This window comes from Gobio gobio, assembly GCF_949357685.1.
Source record: "Gobio gobio genome assembly, chromosome: 22".
Taxonomy (NCBI): domain Eukaryota; kingdom Metazoa; phylum Chordata; class Actinopteri; order Cypriniformes; family Gobionidae; genus Gobio; species Gobio gobio.
This window is the reverse complement of record NC_137118.1, coordinates 22,025,059-22,046,799: the sequence shown is the minus strand read 5'-3', so window position 1 is coordinate 22,046,799 and position 21,741 is coordinate 22,025,059. Positions and strand designations below refer to the sequence as shown.

At 38.5% G+C, this 21,741-nt stretch overlaps 1 protein-coding gene across 4 annotated transcripts in view; it reads right to left on the bottom strand.

The window, feature by feature from the left end:
* cntfr (ciliary neurotrophic factor receptor) overlaps positions 1 to 21,741 on the bottom strand; it is a 221,040-nt gene that overhangs the window by 141,106 nt on the left and 58,193 nt on the right. For all 4 annotated transcript variants that reach the window (XM_079804549.1, XM_079804551.1, XM_079804550.1 and 1 more), the window contains one exon: positions 5,209 to 5,290. In XM_079804549.1, the coding sequence (XP_079660675.1) occupies positions 5,209 to 5,290 (82 nt within the window). The remainder of the gene's footprint in view (positions 1 to 5,208; positions 5,291 to 21,741) is intronic.

Below are 21,741 nucleotides of genomic sequence, written 5' to 3'. Positions count from 1 at the left end.
TAATAAAGACTTCCCAAGATGTCAAATCCAGTTTAGTTATAATTAGTCAATAAGAAACATTTTGATTAAGTCACCAACTCTTTGCATTTGTCTTGGTTATTTTTGAAAGATATTCAACAATAATTATACCCACCCTAATGATGCATTAAACACAAATCTTCTGTGACTATGTGAATAGAAAGTTAATCATCACATTAAAACACCTTTCTCTATGTTTGTGTATTCTAATTAAATGCTCTTGATTCTGCATCTGTGTATTGTTTTTGTCAATTTTTTTTGGTCCATACTTTTAATTGTGTGCGTGTGGTGGTGGTGGTCCTGGTAAACCCTATGTTAAGGATGGCAATATTCAAAATCCCAGACATTTTGGTCCTCATGATGTTTTTTGAAAATGTAAAAATGCTGAATTTTTTTTGTGATGGGTAGGTTTAGGGGTAGGGCTGGTGTAAGGGGATAGAATATATAGAAAAGTACAGTATAAAAATGGAATGCAGGGCCATAACTACCATAGACATTAAGGGGGAGAAGTCCCCCCGAATAATTAGAAATAGCCAAATTGACATATTTTATAATCTTGATGCTGCTCTGCTGTACTCCATTACACACACCGCTCTGTTTGTTGCTAGGATGACAGAAGTAAAATGTTACATTTTTAGGTTGGTCTGCCTCAGCGGCCTTACAGCACTCGTCACTGTCAGAATGAGTAAGATGGCCAATCGAATCAAAGAAGGCGGGGCTTACTGTAAGTGAGAAATCCAACGCAACACTTTAATTAGCAGTGAAAGCGTGTTTCGTAGTATAAGTAGCTAAACATTTAAAATGAACTGTTTTACAATAAAAACGTTGAGAAACCAACAGTAATACCAAGTGATGAAAATAACAGTGAATGTGTGCATATTTAAAAAATATATTTTTTGCAAATAGTTTACTTCATGCAGTAACTACAATAGATATGGAATTTTTACCATTTTAATTTATTTTTCTTAATTTCCTTAAATCCCTTAATAATCCCTTAAACCTTTAATAATATAAACCAATAAGACCAATAACCCCTCCCCACGCAAAAAAACAACAAAACGTTGGTCCCCCCCAATGTGTAAGACATGATTACGGCCTTGATGGAATGTCCCCGTAAAACATGAAAACACGCGTGCGTGTGTGTGTGTGTGTGTGTGTATATGTGTGTGTTTAGGCTTAGCTGGAATTACGTGGTTTGTGATGACTGCTTTCTAGATTAAACACGATCAGCTGACCAATCAGAACAAGTGTGGCAACAGATAAGCAGCACTGCTGATGGATGACGTGGTGATGTCACCCCACTATGACATCATTGTATCAGTGCTACTGCCCTGCCAAAGAAACACATGCCAATGACTAGGCATTATAGCGATGTAATCAGCTTTAGTGAGAGCCTTGCTTCAACAAAACGTGGGCCGCCGCAGGGGTGTGGGGGGATGACAACAGCATGAGACATCCAAGAAGATGCCCTATCACTCTCAAAAAAGTGTTCCCAATTGAAGTGACATCTGCAGTTTTGGCTAGCACAGGTTCAGGATTCCTTTTATAGTATGTAGTCATTTAGCGCCTACTCTCGTTATAAGTGACCTAAAGTACACTATATAGTACAAATGAGGAACAATTTGATGCAGAGGTTCTTGATCAGGGGTGTCCAAACTGGCTCTTGGAGGGCGAGCATCCTACAGAGTTTAGCTAACACTTGCACCAACAAACCTGCCTGGAAGTTTCATTTTTTTGTGTGTGTGAATGCCGTGAAAAGCACACAAAAACCAGGCCCGGAGCCAGAGGTCGGGGGGTTGGGGGAAGGCTTGGCCACGTACCGCATGGACATCCCTGTGCCCCCCTCCGGACAGAGGGAGACGGACTTGATAATAGCATGTAATTTTCTCACTCAAACCACTGCCACCTGTTGCTTCTGCTACTGATTGCTTTTAGAGGGAAAAGCTGCCCATAACTGCTGGTCTAGAATCTTTTTTATTCTCGTAATAATAGCGTATTATTAGCGAAAGAGAGTTGCCAAAAGATCCAGTGCATATCTGTATTTGTGCTCGTCAAATGATTCAATTTCCAACGTGTTTTCACTTCGGTAAATGTAGCCAATCACAGATATGTTTGTTGATTTCTACAAAAGTTTTTACAACAACTTTTTTGCCCAGTGCTGAGTTCTGCATGTGCGCTAATCTTCTCTAATAGGAGATTCATTGTGTAGTCAGCGTCACTGATTAATATAATGGAATTCTGTGAGATCCAGTCTATGGTGAGATCGCCTTCATTTAATGAGTGACATCTTTTAGTGATTTTAAAGGGAGCGCTCTTTGTGCGCTGTCTAATGCTGCATTCACACCAAACGCAAATAGAGCGTCAAAATTGCGTCTACCACGTCTAGTTTGACGCGTGAACATTTTGAATCCATTCTCGTTTCCGCGTCCAATTGAAATCGAGCGTTTGAAGCGAAATAGATGCGCGTTCAAGGCGCTCCAGCAGAAATATGTCATAAAACACCACTCTGCCTCTTTTCATTTTCATTAAAAATATATATTAAACATTAATAGCCACACAAATGTGGTCCAGGCAACTCCTACATTATCTTCACTGCATGTATATTTAAATATCCTTAAAAAATAAAGTCATGAAATTGCTCTTTGCCCTCAGTCAAAACGATTTGGCAGACAACAAAGTATAGATTCATGACACCAAATATCGCCCGTTAGATCTACACAAGACGAACCACTACAGGACATCAGAGCCAGCGGCAAACGTCAGAAGGACTAGCCAAGGAAGGGCTGCTCTCGTCGGTGTTATGAACGGTGATTGCCCGGTGATCACTTGGATCTCACAACTCCAAAAACACAAGATTATTTACCTATTTATTTAAATAGGCGCTCTCTTTATAAATAAACCACCGATTTGAGCTTTAAACAACTACATTCTCACCTGAAAAAGTCTTAAACTACATTTTGTGACACAATAGTAGTATTTTTAAATTATGCAGGGTTTCTCATCACGTCACTTTACCACGTGACCGCAGTGAGCAGGCTGCTGATTGGTTAACGCGGCGCGAATTGACGCCAAAGTTCCAATTTTTCAACTAGGGCGTCAGACGCGAATTCGCTTCAAACGCGTGAATGCACAAAAGCACCACTCACGTTTAACGCGTGTATCGCACAAGACGCTCATTTCGCGTCCAATTCGTGTCATTCGCGCGAACTGGACGCGCGAATGAGGCGGATTCGCTTCCTTCGTGCCACGCGAAACGCGCCTTCCGCGCCGCAGGACACGCGTCAACGCGCCTTTCCATTGACTTAACATTAAAATCGCATAAGCGATATAAAAAAATATATTAATAGGCCTATAATATATTCAGAATTTGAATAAAACTTTTGTTTTCCATTCTTGACAAGCGGCCACATTCACGTTTCAATATATAGGCCCATCCGCATATACAGTACATACGGGATTCACTCGCGAAATTGTGAAATATTTACGTATCGAAATCCGGCTCATAAAATGTCAGAAAAAAACACACTTCCTGGCTGCATGTCAATATCCAGATCACTGGATCTTGTTGTAGCACAATATCGAGTCCAACCTTTATTTTAAAATGTTTCACTCTTTTTCCCCTATTAACTCCAGTCATGCAGCAGCTCTTTTTCCATTCAGTCCAGGCTGAGGAGGCGTGTTCTGGCGGGAAACTGACGGTGATGCATACCCTCTATATTACAGAACTTGATTAGCTAGTTCAGGTGTGTTTAATGAGTGTTGGAGCTAAATTCTGCAGGACGTTGGCTCCCCAGGAGTAGGATTGGACAGCCCTGGTCTAGATCCAAAGGCAAAATGGTGATATTTTGAACCTACAAGCTTTTGATTATGAGCCTAGATCTTTAACCATTGCACCTCATCCCATTCTCAACCTTTAGTAATAAACGGTTGAAGGTTCAGGAGAAGCATGTTCATCTACAGTAGTCCGGCAAAACCTTATGCACTCTATATTTATTACTAATTTTGTTTTACTCAAAGCTAAAGTCAAATTTTGTGCCTGAGTTTTCCATCATGGAAAACAAGCCAATTCTATGACTTCTAATGCATCTACAAACTAGAGTTTGTGTTGTATCAGATAATGCTGTGAATAGTATGGTTTTAAACAGAATGGTTCTTCTGGAGGGACACTATCCAAGAAGAGTTTCATTCCAACACACCTTCCAGGACATTTCTAAGTTATCCTGAAGACCTTGATTAGCTGGTTAAGGTTTATTTAATTGAGTTTGGAGATAAACTTGGGTGGAAGGTGTCCCTTTAGGAGCAGGACTATACACTCTTGACATAGAGGGAAAAACTCAAAGGGTCTGCTGAAGTGTTCATCTAATTCTCTTCCTTCCTTCAAACTGTGTAATTCTTTCCAAACCCCTAAATTGTATTATATGCATTCCTTTCCATCAAACCCTTAGTTTTCTCTAGTGTGCAAGCTCCATGAAATATGTTCTGATTGGCTGTGTGGCGTTGCGTAGTATTTTTGCCTTTACTGAGGACAGACAAATTACTTGTTGATGGAAACTTGAGTTGCACCTGGTTAGGAAAAGGCGTGATATGCTGTTGCATCCAGCTTGAATAATAACTGAAAAAATGACAATAGCTTTATTGTAGCTTCCAATGAATCAAGGATGCCTCGGTAGCATTTCCACCCCGCTGTCTTGCAAAATGACACTGAATTGGAATGCAGAAACAACATAGTTGCTTATTCACCCAAGCATGAGAGAACCCATCACAGTCAGCAAGATAACATGTCTAGTCCAAACTTAGACACATTCATACACACTCCGAGGATTTCTTTGTTTTAGAACTCTAGTTTTTGACCCAGTGACAGGCTAGTCTCTGTGTCTCCAGGCAGCCAGGCCATGCGTTAAACAGCATTCACACACACATACACACACCCCTCCCCACAGTCAGGTGATACTGACCCTCTGCTCACAATGTGACTTCTCTGTTCCACTCCAACAGACAGAATGAAGGAGGGACGCAAAGAAAACGACAAGTAAAAAGAAAGTCAAGATACATAACCAGAAAAGAACCAACTGATCCCTAATCTACAAAAGATGTAGTTGATTTTGTTAAGAAATTGTCTTGTTCCTGAACAAACACACACACACTGGAGACCCGCAACAGATGGAGGAAATATCCGAAATGTGGACTTACCTTGCTGGCTGCGCCTTTGGGCATAAACCACCACCACGGCTGCAAGCACCACACAGCAGAAGGACGTCACAATGTTGGCCATCTGCAGAGACACACACAGAGGTAGATCGTGAGGCTTCTGGCCTGCCTGAGAGAAACTGGGTGGCACCGATGCCAAGACAGCATGAGGAGGACAGTTTCCTCCTTCCTTCCTTCCCTCCCTCTCTCTCTCTCTCTCTCTCTCTCTCTCTCGCGTTTTCTTTCTTCCAATGTCTCTGCCTGCTGATTCCCCGCCCCACTTCTCTCTATCTCTGTCTCTCTCTCTCTTCCCTACTTTATAGCGTCTAATCAGTGGAATCAATGCCCTCAGGGACTGATATTCTCTCTGGCCAACTGGCTGCAGGATGGACCGACCTATATGAGAAATAGGAAGAAGGAAAGACAATGCCAGACTGTTTGGATCCAGGATTGACCATCATACAGACCTTCTCAGTCTCTCTTCATCTGACCTTCTATTTATATGTATGTTCTCTCTCTCTCTCTCTCTCTCTCTCTCTCTCTCTCTCTCTCTCTTTCAAAGTCTTTTTTAAACCAGGGGAAATGTTTTTTTAACTCAGGATAGTGTTTCCCAAATCTGTTCTTGAAGGAACCCCTAAACGTACACTTTTTGAATGTCTCCCTTATCTGACACACACATTTCTAGTCTTGGAGTGACCCCCAAGACCTGGCAGGTAGTCTTGCTCCAGAATCCGACCATTGGTTGAGCCACTGTTGTTATGGCTGACTTAGCTGGGCCATTTAAACAAACAGCCTTCAATTCCATTTAGTGTCAACAGTGGCACAAAAACACATTCACTTAAGATTTTCCCACTACCTGACAGATATCACTGAAACAGGTCTACTGATCAATCATACGGTCTCTGTGACAGCCCTACACTCTGCGAACAGCAAAACAGTACACTTCTTTAACCAACCAGAAAAACTCTAGGCCTATCAATCATTTCGAGTGTTTTTGAAAGAAATGTATGCACTACAAGTGGAACCAAAAGGAATTACAAAAATAATTAGTTTGATGAGACTTTCATATCTTAGAAAATCAGTTGGAGACATTGCTAAGAGCACTTCTGAAACCATAGAGGTAGTATGTGAGATTACCGGGAAATTTGAGTCTAGGAAAATCTGAGAAGCAGGATAGCCTACTTAAACAAAATCTGATCTCAATGTAATCTAATTTATGTCCAGGAGAAATAATTGAGATATTAACAGAATCATGTTAGAGATTTTCTTTCCTATGGGAAGACTTCACAGTGAAACATTTGAAATCCAGACCAAAAACAACACAATGTAGGGTCAGGATATCAATTTGTCTCCCTAAGCACACCAGCATTTAAAACATTAAAAAGAGCCCACAGTTAAAACAAACACAAAGAGAGGCATTCATCTGAGTGAGACAGGGAATATTCATAACCGAGAATAATAATAATAAAAAAAAAATCCTGGATGAATGCACACATAAATCCATGGAAGGAATACGAGCATTATTTTTTGTACACTCACTTGTTTAATTGTCTCCCATGCTCCCAACGGTAGTTATTCATTAAAGCTAAACAGGAAATTATAACACGCCCCATTATCAGGATGGTTAACTCACTAAAGGAAATGTATACATGCTTTATTTATATATTTAACATTGTAATCACAACACCGTCTCGCTAATTGTGGAGAACCAAGCTCACTTGTAGCAAAAGTTCTTGATTGTTTTTGCTGGCAAGAACGTGCTCGTCTTGGCTGGCGTCGAACACGTAAGTGGGAGTGATGTGCATATAATATTTGCTTTTATTGATATGGGTGTTTAATATTGTGGATATTTAGCTTTTTGTCAGCTACTTATTAAGTTCTGATTCATGAGTCTGCATACTTAGTGTGTCTTTTATCAACATTCTGTATTTACCCAGCATTCGTCACTCACTAAACACAAGGTTCACATACACACAAGTGTGAAGACGAGAGAGCAAACTATTTTCTTTGTGTGATCAATGTCGTAGACTAAAGTCAATATTGTACATTCTCACCGAATAACGTCTTTGCGTTTGTTTGTCTCTGTGTCGTTCATCAAAAATCCATCATAAACATTGTATGAGGTCATCATTTACAAACGGATGACAATCTGAAATCAAGCATATGTCCAGATATTACTCCCATATTGTTGCACAGCACTACTTATAGAGTTGTATAAGTAAGTTTATAAGTAGATAAACCTTTCACATTCAACTTGGTATGTCCAAATTATTTTGGACTAAGTATTTTGAAGTGCATTTTTCAATTACAACTGCTTAAAAACCAATGCTTTCCTCTATTCCGTTGAGATTCTTGAGTAAAGCAGAGAAATTCTTTAGTCTGTTGACTGACACTTCATATTTATTACAGCACTCGAGAAAAAAAAATGGACTGACAGGAGTGAAATTAAAATTGTATCTCTCTGTCAGTTCTTCAGAATTCCTTCTTTTTCTAACGGCCATAAGTAGCATTTAGCCCATCAAACTTGTGAACAATACATTTGATATCTGACAGCTCAGGATCCTTCTCTTAATGACATCCCATGGCACTGCAGATTTCATAATAATGTTGCTCAATGAGACCCATTTTGCTCGCCTTTATCTCCTGTCTTATTTATTTATTCATTTCTTATTTATGACCATTGCTGCTGAATAGACGCATTTCTCTCACTGGTTAATTAAAATTTATAATTTATCGTTGGTGCTGAATGATTTTTTTTTTTTTGCACCCATCTCAGGTTCCTTGTGATGTCCTGTAAAATTTGCATTTAAATTGGAAAGCCTGAACTGAATACTCGCAAAGAAGGTATGAAGTATCACAAAATAGTACCAGCCAGGAAAATCCCACCAAACCTTTGGCTGTCAGATGAATGGAAATCGCAAAGAGTTTTTATTATCTGTTTTTTTTTTTTTTTTTTATACTTTCCCTTCAAAAATCTCTTAACTTGCTAAAGCATTCTCCAATATGAATCAATGTGGCCTAAAGGATATGGGGATTGGTCTACATGTTGAATACAAATAGCAGTGCCAATGGCATTGAACTCTGAAAATCTTCAGTAGAATATCAATGCTTTCTAGCAGCGGACGCTGTCTCCCTAGAGTTGCAAAGATGATACATAAATAGCTGATCATTACATGTATGAAGTTGTTGTTGTTGGGGTTTTTTTCCGACCAACATTAACAAGTTTTATACTGACAAATCAGTTTCAGAATCAGGTATGTGCTATAATTAATTTTAAACTTTTAAGATGATTGGTTTTTTCATTGTTGGTATATACTGTACATATCCAAAATCCCTTTGAGACAAGTCATTTCACTTGGCGGCCATCTTTGAAATGCCTCTCAGGCATGCAAGTACAGCTCCTATCTCTTTTAATGGGGAAACATCAATTCACCAAAATTGTTCATCAAGCTTACGATTAAATTTGAAATCACCAATGAAATCTGACATCAAATGTCTTTCTAAACGCTTGAATCAAGACAAACAAAACAGCATTTTTCAGCCTGGACAAAGCTAATGTGCATATGTCCTAAACATGCATCTCAGAACACTGACAGTTTCTTACTAATCAACGATTGGCTCTTTCATTTAGAAGGTCGGGCTTATTTGCAAGTAATCGGAGTGCACCGTCTTCCTATATATAAAGTCTTTGATATAATGCATATTTCGTTTTTTTTTTTACTATTGACACAAAATAAATGCAAGCATTTTTAGATGTGCATCAATTTAAATTCACAATGATTCATGAAATGGGTTTAATCCTAACAACCATAGTGCCCTTTTTACAACTTCAAATCAGTTTGAATCAGATAATCAATTAAAGCATCTTGGTTCATAGTCCGTCATAATTATAGTCACAAGGCCAGAACTGATTGTGAAACTATTGTAATAAAATGCCTTTAAGAATCTTAATGACCAAATAAAAAGCTTGCATTTAATTCATTGTGATATTCATGATGTCGAATTTTATATTTCCAGCTAAATTATCACAAATATATCATGAATATTTAATATATTGCTCAGCCCAAAATGTGACTGAACATACAAAGATTAAATCAATTTTCCACAAAGGCTCCAGTCTTCCTACTGACACACACAAACTCTGAGGTCATATCCTGTAATTAAAGTCTTGCATCCAAGACCCCTCCTGACACTAATTCCCTCCATCAATCCAGTCGTATCACAGATCTCTCAGATTAGCACCCATGCTACAGCGCACATGGCACACGGCCATGCACAAATACAGCCAATAGACCTGACATTTAAACCCGTCACATCACCCCTAATCGCATGCCAAATACAATGTCAATCCTGTCAAAGCCTGTGGAGCTGTGATCTCCGGGCTGCTGTGCTGGTGTTATTTATAAAAAAAAGAAAGAAAAAAAAAAAAAAAAGACCAATGATCAATACTGGATCGGTGCAGTACACCTACAACACTACAACACACCCCGTTTACTGTGTGTGTTTAGGTGAAGCCAGGAGAAAATGTACATTAAATCATCAGGACTGCACATAGACCAGTTGGGAAAAGTGCAAGTTATTTAAAAAGTACATTAGAAATGCATTTCATACGATTATTTATTATTATATTTTTCTTTTTTTGAGGCATAAAGAAAAAAATGTCAGCTTGATGCAACTGTCTTGATATCAAAAAAAAAAAAAAAAGCCTAGTTAAAATGATGAAATTCTTGAAAAGAAGTTTCATAATCATGACAAAACCATTTATTATCTATTTGAGAGAAAACCAAATAATATACTAACAAATTACTCCCTGAACTAAATTCTGTCCATGGTGTGACCAAAGTCATGTGTTAAAACCGACACACGAAACAGGAAATTATATCACAGAGGGTCCCCTCAGATGCTCATAAGTTCATGTGAAGGTCAATAAAAGTTCATTTGACATGTTATGAAATGTCATGTAATGTGACTCCCCAAAAGTGTAATGATATTTATAAATGATATTTGTAAGAAGAAAAAAAATCTTGAAAAATAATAATATATATATATATATATATATTTTAAATTAAGATACAAACTCAACATGCGAAACCAACATGAATACAAAGAGTACATTTCCTAAAACTTGGCAGATTTGTTTTAAACTAGTTTTCCCCCTCCCCTTTATCTTGTACACTTAAAGAATGTATACACCACACAATGTTCATTTATGCTGGGCCACTCTCTTTTTGCAATCTAATTAGGAACCCATTGTGTCCCTCATGCCAAGTTAGCACAGCTGCATTTTAAAGCATGCAGCATAAAGAGTTTATCACGCATATGGCACCTTTAACATTTTTATGATAAAATAGTGCAGATGGACCTATGCAATGAATATTCATCAGTCAATGCCATTAAATAAGTGCATTATGACTTTATTATCCAATGTGAATACGCAGGCCATCAACAGAATTGGTTTATAGGCTGTGATACAGATTATTTGGTGCGATTTTACACCATTCTGCTCTGCCATTACTTATCTGCATGACATGTAGCCCTTGTGCAAATGCAAGTAGAAAGCCCCACTGCAAACAGCATGCTGTTGGTATTTACCCACAATCCCACTCTGCTCTAAATATGTAGTTCATATTCTAAATGAGTTATTGAGGGAGACTCGGCTAGCTACAAACCAAGCTCTATGTGGGAGCTAAAAACACTCTATTTAAGCTTTTTTTCCCCCCACAAGGATCTTAAAATGCAGCACCCATGAATAGACCCTTCCTGCTTTGGGCCTGGTCCTTAGTCCGGCCACCCTGTGTGCTAACCGCACTGAGCCAATTGGGACATTACAGGGGAGACTAAATAAGCAGACACCCTACAACGGAATGCACACATGATGCTTTTACCCTCTGTAAGAGGTTAGTGTGTGTGTGTGTGTGTGTGTGTGTACTGGATTTACAGTGTGTGTTTGTGAGGTTCTGGATAAGGATAGTGTTGTTTACATCATTTATCTAACGAATGAACAAAAGAGTAAGTGTTAAGGCTGTCACTCAGTACTTCAAAGATGATGTAAGGAGTGAATTAGGAAACGTGAAGCAAACAGGGTCATTGATTTGGAGATTTGGACATACAGTATTTTACTGAAACATGAACTTTGGAGGTCTCAGTCTCTCCCTTTAAGGAAGTAGGATCTAAAATAACTAGAAAGATCCTAGGTGGCCACTTTGTGGACTGACTATACAAATAATTTTGATATCTCATTTTTGGGAATGAATAAGTTTGAATAAGCTTATGTTTGTGGGCCCAAAATGCCTTGATCTTTAGAAAGCTTAGCAGGAGCAGTGCAGGGTCTCTTGACGGTGACTCAGTGATCTGTGACTTGTGATGTAATTATCCTTTTTCTATTGGTTTACTCGCCTAAAGAGGACATCTGTCATGCAGAGCCCGGGCTAATGGTATAGCACACTCTGTTTCTTTCTTTATCCCCTCAAAATTCGAGACAAATGCAGCACTTTCAGTCTCCAAAGACTTTTGGAAGATCCATGGATCACAGTTCATTATCACCCAACCGACTGTCCAATGATAAAGCAGAACAGCTTTTATTGCTCCACCTGTCCATGGCACCTCATTGTTCTGATTGGATAGTATTTATGCTTACCATATCACCCATGGCCACAAGTGAAAAAGGTTAATTTGTCAATATTGCAAGGTCTATAAATAAAAATAAGAGTTCTTGGGAGGGAAACAGATGTTTGACAGAGTCAGCCATTCAGATAGTTCGGGTTCAAAGGTTCCAGCTGGCAACTGCAGGCAGGAATGCCCTGTGGTGGTACCAGGGGTTTGCCTCTGCCACCACTGTGCAAAAGCAACATCTGTTCCTCAGACAAACTACTGAAACTGCAGCCAACTATTTACTATGCTCTTCTGATGTGACACACCAAGCAAGAAATGTGGAAAAGTCACAATGAGAGGATCTCTAGGGCTTCAGTGAGAAGATGAGAAAGACCAGGAGAAAGAAATTCAGAAAAAAGAGAAAGAGAGGAAAGTATCAAGAGACTGACAGGTTGTTAGCTCTGAAGCCAGGGCATTTTTCTGCCCACTCACAAAGGGATTATTTGCTTCGGAGAGTCCTTCAAACCAAAATACCACAGTGGCTCGGTCCTTCTCAGATCATTTATGTCCATAGGCCTTACAGATGTCAACCATGAAACCTCACCACTTGCCCAATTCTCAAGCAATGTAGTTCTTACTTTCAGACGACCAAAAAGGCCAGAATCCACCACAGAGTCAACCTTTTAGTGTAGGTACAATTTACGGAAAAAAAAGATCACAATGGACAATTGCACAACACAGGCTGGGGTGGCTAAAGATCTGAGCTGGTAGGTGAAATGGTTGAAGATCTGAGCTGCATGGTTCTATTACTATTGGGTCCATAATCAACAAACGCAACACAAGGTTACATCAGCGGAACGGCCCCTAATACGTGTACTAAAGTAGATTCAAATAAAGGGCCTGCTAAATCAGTTGTTCTCAGTTGGTTTAGCATTAGGGTCCAAATTTTATGCTTGACATCAAGTGGTGACCCAACATCGTGGTCATCACAAACCATTGCAAGCGAACCCATAGTTGCAGTCTGGCTTGTATTTTCCTTGACCCTTTTGTTTAGGCTTTTTAGGGTTTTTTTTTAGATGAGAATGTGTCTTGCAACCTGTCCCTGTTGGTCCCTACCTATTTTGGCAAGTTACCCTCAAGTGACAGAAGAATTTGATTAAAAATATTGTAGAGTTTGATTGGAAACATCACCTTTAATGCCACCCTGTCCACTCTACAACCTATGCCTGGGCTGTAACCTATCCGTTGAGAACCAGTGCCAAGAAGCAAATTAGTAATTTGTTGCTAGAATGTTAGGTGACAGTATGGACACTCTGGTGTCATCTGTACTAGTATGTATTAGACTCTTTTTGAACTCTCTGTTTGCACACCTTTATGTGCACACAACCGAGGCTGGTATCCTACAGCTATCTGAAACCATTGGAAATTTGCCCAGGGGCCTTGTGTGAGCTGTACGGCAGGACCCTGGCGAGATGCTCCTCTCATCACCACTCTGACAGAGTCATTAGGATTCTATTCCCAGCTTCCTTCTCCTCTCAGTGCTCATTAGTCATACAATCAATTAAAGCCAGTCCACACTCACATCGTCTTTCCCTGCCAGATACCTAAATTACACATGGCGAGAATATTCCACTGAGGTGGTTGGTCACTTTCCTTTACGCTGAAAAGTTTTGTAGCCTTTTAAGTTGGAGAAAATTACCATTTTGTTTTTATATGAAAAGTCCCTCTTGAAGTTTCAACATTTACACAAGCTGGACAAATTATGCCTCAGACCAAGGCCATAACCAAAATGATGCACTTGATGTGGATTTGCAATCTTGTGGCCTTTGTTTTTTTGTGTGTCCAAGAGGTCATCAAGATCACTGGGTGTCCCAGTTAAAAATTTATGGTTCAAAAGAATGCCCACCAGTGCCTCTGTTTCACATTTGATGAACCCACAGTGCATTATTTTATGAAGATAGCACTGGTGCGAACTTTACTGTGATACCCAACAGCCCATGCAACAATACATCATTCCAGGGTGGAGTCAACTGAGGGCCAAAAGAGCCGAGGTTACCATTTGGAACAGAGGCAAAGCTTGCTGAAGTGAAATAAATACAAATTGTTTTTCAAGCCATCGTGTATGGTCTTCGCAAACAATAATTGAACAATGTCTTCTTCTATAGGTGCCATTTTGAGTTTCATTTCAGATTTCATTTCACACAGTCCAGGGATCAGAAACAACATCCTCCTAATTCAACACAATTACACCACCAACCTGGAAATGGGTGTGTGTGCACTTTTCGCTCTGACAGAGTCCATCGATTTGTGCTGACAGAGACAGACAGCTCTCTTGCATCACTGAGTTCAACTGCTGTGGGTCTTTTCACCTTGATGGGCAACTCCTGACTCAACATCACAAAGATACTCATCAGCAACCTCTATGGTGTGTTGGACATTACAGTAGCGTGAACTACTAAGTCCGCCTTCAATGAAACTGTTGCTGTAACAACCAATGGGCCTGAAGCATGCTAAATATTTATTGAGAAGTCTTACTTCCGGAAGACAGGAGGCTACAGTGCAGACGTATTCTGAGAGTAAAGGGCACCTCAGCACAAAGGAGCCTTAAATTCATTCACTGGCACATATTAAAAGTTGATTCAATAGACACTGACAGTTCTTCCTCTGAGAAAAAGAGACCCAGATCATGTCTCACAGTCCTCCTGTCCCTTTGACTCAGTCATGCTGCATAATAACCTCCCTCTTTTGAGTACAAAGCCTTCCCAGATGACAGGTGTTTGACTTAATATGCCCACTCCAGCTGAGCTCCAGCTTACCAGAGTGCAATCGACAATTACATTTCACACATATTGGAGAAGGCCTGTCTAAAAAACTTAGAATTAGGTTATTGATCGGCTTACTCTTATTGCCATTGCTCTCAAAGTCAAGCCGGTTGTGTAGTTGCCCATTTATTAATACCCATTTTGTGGAATGGAACATTACAAGGCGTGACACTGGCCAATCTTGGGATCCAAATACGAAATGACGACAGACTTCAGTAAAAAAGTGAGATAATTAATATTGATATTATTGCCTCAAAGCTTTGTTGACTTTAGGGAGTTTCAGTCCACTTCTGTGATCACGTTCTGCCACGCATATTATGATTGAACTCAGACAAGGCGCCTAGCATGTTTGCATTCAACCCAGAGGGATGCAACTCAGCAAAATCTATAATTGCTAATAGCATGCTAATAGGGAGAGATAATGGAGTTTATTTCTGGGGCCACTTTTGTGCATCTATTGACTATGTTTGGCAGGGATAGCCATGCTAGCTAATCCTTACACCACCTCTCCTCGGCTGCCTTCAGTCTGTAGGATAATAAATAATGAGCTTCAGTGAGTTATTGATCTATCTCGCTCGCTCATGTTACTCAGAAAGGTCTTTTTCAGAATAGGAAAATTAGAGAGAGCGAAAGCTCCTAGCATTTCAAACAGAAAGGATATTAGCATTTTGATGGTTTGAGGTGGGGATTAGTCCTTCTTTAAGACAAATCCAAGAGGCATAGATTAGGTATCGCTTATATCATTCACGGCAAAATACTGATGCTTATGGTACAACATGTTCAATTCATAGAATAACTTAGTTCTGAATAATGTTTTTTTAAATGACTTTTTTGATGCAATTACCAACCATGCGGAAATGACATTGATTACAAGGTATGTAAATATTATAATAACCAAACAGCTCTGTTATATTTGTTTACCCTGATTGTCTAACATTTCAGCCATTACTGTCAGAAAGCCAAGAATATCCGAATAACCCTTTTCCTCGTTCTTCCTGTTTGGTCAGTAATAAACACCCCACACAAGCAGAGCTGCTGCTGTCATGTTGAGCAAAATCAGCTCACAGTGCATTAGCTGCTCTATCGGAGAGGGTATCGATCCCTCTGAACATGGTTTAAAGCTACAGAGAGCGGAAGAGGGGGGGAGGAAGAGGGAATGCATGCATTTTGCTTCATATCCCGGCTTAAAGCTGGTGACTCTTGTCTGTATTGCATAACTATAAACAGTTATTTATAAAGAGAATTGCAATTTCTGTGAGTGCAGAGCTACAGAGAAAACTCAGTGTTTTTATTCGATTGGCTGTTTATTCTTTGTCGTCTTTATGATGTCCAAACTGTAATTCATGTTTTGTCAGGTAACTTAATATTACCAAATAATGAATGAATTAATTAATTAATTTATCTTAAGTAAAACATAAAAAAAGTGACTGAAAGTTATAACAATGGTCAGATCAGGTAGAAATAACACACTTCAGTTTTACATAGCAGAATGTTAATAATATGGCTTGAAGAGTTTATAAAAGGTACAGCAAGATTTGTGGACATACTGTAATGGAGAGAAAACATTCCTATTATAATTCATTGATTTCACCATCATCAAAATATTGCTCTTTATGAATCAGATCTGAATTAACCAGTAACTTGTTATGAATTAGTAATCTTCTCAATTGATTTTTTTTTTAATTAATCATTAAAATTTAATTTATTTCCTACTCTTTATTGCACAAATATGTTAAACCATATTGTTTCTTTCAATATGTAATTTGGTAAATCACGACTGTCTAAGTAGACGCTGTAATGCACAGCAAGTGATTTGTTGAGAAAAGAAATGCATTAAGGCAGTGCTCTCACCTAAACAGAGATTACTCCGCTAATCATTATTGACATAGTTTTAACTAGTTTTATTTCACTTGGCAAATCCTGATCACAACTCCTCACTGAGGGAGCAAACATGATGCAGTCTTAGAAATTGGGCAAAATTTAAGCATCTAGCAATGACCATGAACGCCCTACCAACCACAAAGCAATGCCCTTGTAACCTCCCACCTTAACATGCAGGTGACAAGTTCTACAGAAAATCTAGTTTATTACTTTTTTATAAAAGTAGAACACAATATTATGAAAAAAAGTTCAAATTGCTTTTTTTGTTTCTTATAGGCACCTCCACACCTTTGGCATGAAACCGATCAATATAATACAAGCTAAAACTGTGATGTGAAGGAAGTAAGGAAGCCTGCTTTCTGTTTTTATAAGGATGGAAGTTATGTTTTTATCAAGGCCTAGGATGTAAGGAGTGCTCGTTGAACTCTAAAATGGATCGAATGCTCCTGTCGTGTGGATTCTGGATTGATCCAAAGGTGTGCGCTTAGGGAATAGAAAGAGAGAGACAGGTGAGCACAGGTCTCTCACCCTGACTCTCACTATATCTCTGCCTGTTGAGACATGTCACATTTGCACATTGAGTTTGGTCTGGGAGATATATAAAGAGAAGCACAACCGTACTTTCTTGATGCACAAAAATGAACCTCATTGGTTCTTGCCGAATCTCAAACCTCATTGGTTCTTGTGGAAGCTCAAACGTGCTTCGTAACACACGAGAATGAACCTCATTGGTTCTTGCTGAAGCTCAAATGTGCTGCATAACACAAGATAATGAACCTCATTGGAGAATGAACCGCATTGGTTCTTGCGGAAGCTCAAATGTGCTTCGTAACACACGGGAATGAACCTCATTGGTTCTTGCGGAAGCTCAAATGTGCTTCGTAACTCACGGGAATGAACCTCATTGGTTCATGCGGAAGCTCAAATGTGCTTCGTAACACATGGGAATGAACCTCATTGGTTCTTGCGGAAGCTCAAATGTGCTTCATAACACACGAGAATGAACCTCATTGGTTGAGGTTCACAGCTTCGATTTACCATAACTGATATGTGCGTTGATTAATGTTAATATGTGACTAAAAGCCTAAATTCAATCTATTCATCATATAAATTGATTGTGGCTAAATCGCTCAATTCAAATGGATTAGTTTTGCGATCTCTTTATGAACTTTTTGAAGCATCAAAGTTGTAGTTGCATAGACTGTCAATGGATGGACAGAGATCAGATTTCATTCAAACATCTTCATTTGTGTTTCAAAGATGAATGAAAGTCTTGCAGGTTTGGCACAACATGATGATGAGTAACTGATGACAGAATATTCATTTTTGGGTGAACTAACCCCTTTAAATATCTGGATTCGGTCTGGTAACAATAGACAATAAATTAGAGATGGATCATATGCCAAACAAAAAAACCAAAACAAAAAACAGAGGGAAAAGAAGATTCTTTAAGAGGGATTTGTGGGTAATTCAGTCTTTAATTACTCTTTCATAGACATCCTGAGGGACTTTAGGCAAAGTATGACATAAATTTTAACACAGGTAGAACTATCTACAACATTAAGTTTTAACCACACATCTCTCACGCAGAGCTGATTGAACTTGGCTCAGATGTAAGCCTAAATGATGAGGAATTTAAATGACTTTTTAATCAATTTGAGATTAATCTGTCCCTGTTCTATTTACACAGCGGAATTCCATAATGCACTACGGAAGATTAGCATACAACTCATTAAGCAGCCAAATAAGTAATTGTGCCCATATAACAACTAATGTACAGTCTAATTATGCAAAAGAAACACATTTTAATTCTCAGTTGTTGCTTTAAAAAAAATTATTTGATGAATGACAGGAAAAATTCTTGCTTGTGTGATCTGTGAGTGGATTATAAAGGTGGAACCGTCAACTTTCCTCCATGCATTTAGAATAAAGGCAGGCGAAGCCAATCGAGATCCAGATTTCATGGCGGCTTTTCAAGGATTAGACAGCAAGCCCCTGCCTTTTGCATCCCTGCCTTTCAGACAAACGAAGCCCTTGATCTTTTTCAGATCATGTCGCGCACCATTCATCATTCTGACAAGTTTCAGAGAAAGGTCTCCACTTGCAAAGTTTCTTTTGTTAAATGGAAGATTATATTGGAGCAGACGCAATAATGGCCTTTACTATGTACACCAAATTAAGACCCTGTGAGCTGAAGATGTCTGCCTGTCAAAAAAACCTAAATGATTTTCTGCTATTGGTACATGAGTCATTTTTAATTCGTACAAATCAGTTCAATGTGCTGCAACGGTACACAGCTTTGCATGAATGAAACTCGCCTCGAAATAGTCTGATTGTTTATAAGATGACTCTTGGTTTAGAGTCAACATGAAATGCTGTTTGCAACCCATTTTACTGAGGGACAGCAAGGCATGAAATGAGACAAATGTTGGGAGGGGCTACCAGAATAAAGCCAGATGGACGGAAGACAGGGGTTGAAAAGCAAGAGATATTTGCAAAGTAAGCCAAAAAGGATAGAAGGCGGAAGTTATTTTAATGAAATATTTTGGTTTGAACAATGCACCCAAATAATTGCACGATCAGTCCAAGAACATGCATTAAGTAAGAAGTGTGCTTAATTCTGTTGAATGTGCTATTGTAGTGTACTTCAAATATATAACTGTGCATGTAAAGAAAATATAATATTAAAGAAATAAAAACCCACTTAAGTGTACTTAAAGAGAGTACATTTTTATTTGTACACTTTTTCTTAACACACTTAAGTACACTAAAAGTTAAATGTTTTACTTTTTAAAATCATTATTTTTTTATAATATTTGTATGTGCTTTAAATAAGTACACTTATTTTGATGTGTTGACTAACATACTAAAAGCACACGTAAAGTACTTAATTGTAATTTTAATTGTAGTGTGTGATTTGAAATTACATTTAAAGTTAAGATATTTTAAATGTACTAAATTGCAACTACTAAATGTGTAATTATAAATAGATTTAAATAAATGACATACAAGTTTCAATAGAAATCCCATTAAAATATATTTTATTTTTACCATAAATGCTTGACAATGTACATTCGGCAGTACACTTTAACCATATTTTAAAGATATTAAGAAATTACATATAAAATTATATTTATGTGGGTCAAAAAGCACTCTTAAGTTCAATTAATTGCATTTATTATAAATTTGAACAAAAATTATTTTCACTTAATTGTAAATGACATGCAATTAAGTGTTGAAATTAGATTACATTCAGTTTGTACTGATGATTTTTTTTAAAGTATATTATTTCTGTAATAAGAACTTAACGTATGCTTCTTTTCACAGGGAATGGATACAAAATGATGCAAAATGTCCCCAAAAATATTTTTAAACAGGATTCTCAAACAATGTGTATGTTCACATCAAAGAAATGATCCAGAATGTTGCCCAGTAAAATTTCTTATAGCTGTGCTTTGGTAAATGCATGTCCCTTTGTTGCATTATTAAATAACCCTTTGAGTTATGACCTTTACTCTCACAAGAGGCTTGGTTTACACTCAGGCATATTAGAGGACAGCCCATGGGTGATATGAGACCCGTGATACATAGAGAGCATCATCAATAAAAACAGTAAGGGAGGCAACCGCTGCCAAGACAGCACTCAGAGAGACTGAGGCTAAATCCGGTTTCATATTATCATTACACATCCCAGGCATGGATGAAAGGGAACCCTCCTTTAAATGGGAGTGAGATGGATCCTTCGGCATAAAGGACCACTTGGGACCAGAGACGAGGAAAGCAATTACAGGTTTACAGTGCTGATATTCTGCAAGTCATTGTAAGTTAATGCTGGGGGGTGGGGGGAATGAGGCGAGAGACGATGACCTGCGACGGAAGGTAGCACGTGACGGGGGAGCGAAAGAAACAGCCACATTGGGCCAGCCTCCCATTTTTGTGCGCTGTAGATTTACAAAACAACCAAAGAGCCGCTGTGGCTAGACCGCTCTTTTACCAGCCCAAATGAAATGGTAGGCGTTAAATAAATGTATGCAACAAAGGAGCATGGGAAGCAGTGGATTAAAGACATGGGGGACTTGTATTAATTTAAGACGTGAACAGCCCAGAAACTTCAGTTGGGACTAGCAGTCTGGAACAATAACTGCAGGGGATTAACTGCGAAAAAAGGCCTTCGGAAGGAAACCATTTGACCAAACTAATTAAGTTAAAAGTAGGGGGGGAATAAATAAATTACTCGATTGAGAGCCATTCAACCAATTCTAGCATGGAATACAAGGGGTGCTCTTGAAAAGTGATTTGCATGAGCTTTTTCCCAAAAAAAGTAAAAAAAAACTGCTTTCAAATGTCAAGATTGCGTGAGCATTGTGAAGGGAGAGAGAGAGAGAGAGAGAGAGAGAGAGAGAGAGAGAGAGAATTAAAGAGAGAAAGAGTGATGGTGTTTCATGCCAATTCCAGCAAACCAAATCCCTGTTATTCCAGCAGTAGAACAAAAAACAAACAAAAAAAGTTTTATAATATGGCAAAGACTAATTTGTGAGATTCCAAACATATTTCTATTCCAAACAAGCACATAATGAAACAACCTCATGAAACATATTTTTGATAACATTAAACATCATTGACCCATATTCAATACAGTCATTCTCCTAATGGATGCACAAAACATTGGCATGTGTAGCTGTATTGATTGCACTTGAGCTCCTGAAACATATCCTTTGCTTTTAAATGGAGCTTAGTTTCTACTGATAATTTAAAAAAAATATTGTGAAAATGAATACCGCTATAATTCAGTGTTTTATGTAAAACATCATTATAGCTAATGTGCTATACTTATCTTCTCATGTCCCTGAATACTTGTTAGATGAGGTCATCATAGCATTCCAAGTAATGCCATTCGTTTCTTTATCCATTAAAACAAAATAGTGTCCATTTATATGTATGTTTTTGTTCAGTTATCTTCTCCTGTTTCACTAAATGCTATGGGAAATTGTATCGAAACCACAACACACACTGAGCCCAGATGTCTTCTAATGTTTTATTTCTGGCAACCGGAGGCCATGTTCTGTAGTTTAATCTGGGGTCATTTGAGATATCACTGAAGAGGAGTAAAAACTACTCTCAGCTTTGTCAAATTAGAGTAAGCGGCAAGCAGCAAAATGTCTTTTCCTTGAGCATTGTCTTCACGCTCTGTCAGAGAGGCAAATCAAATCACAGGCCAGATGAAACCTGCTCATGCATTTTC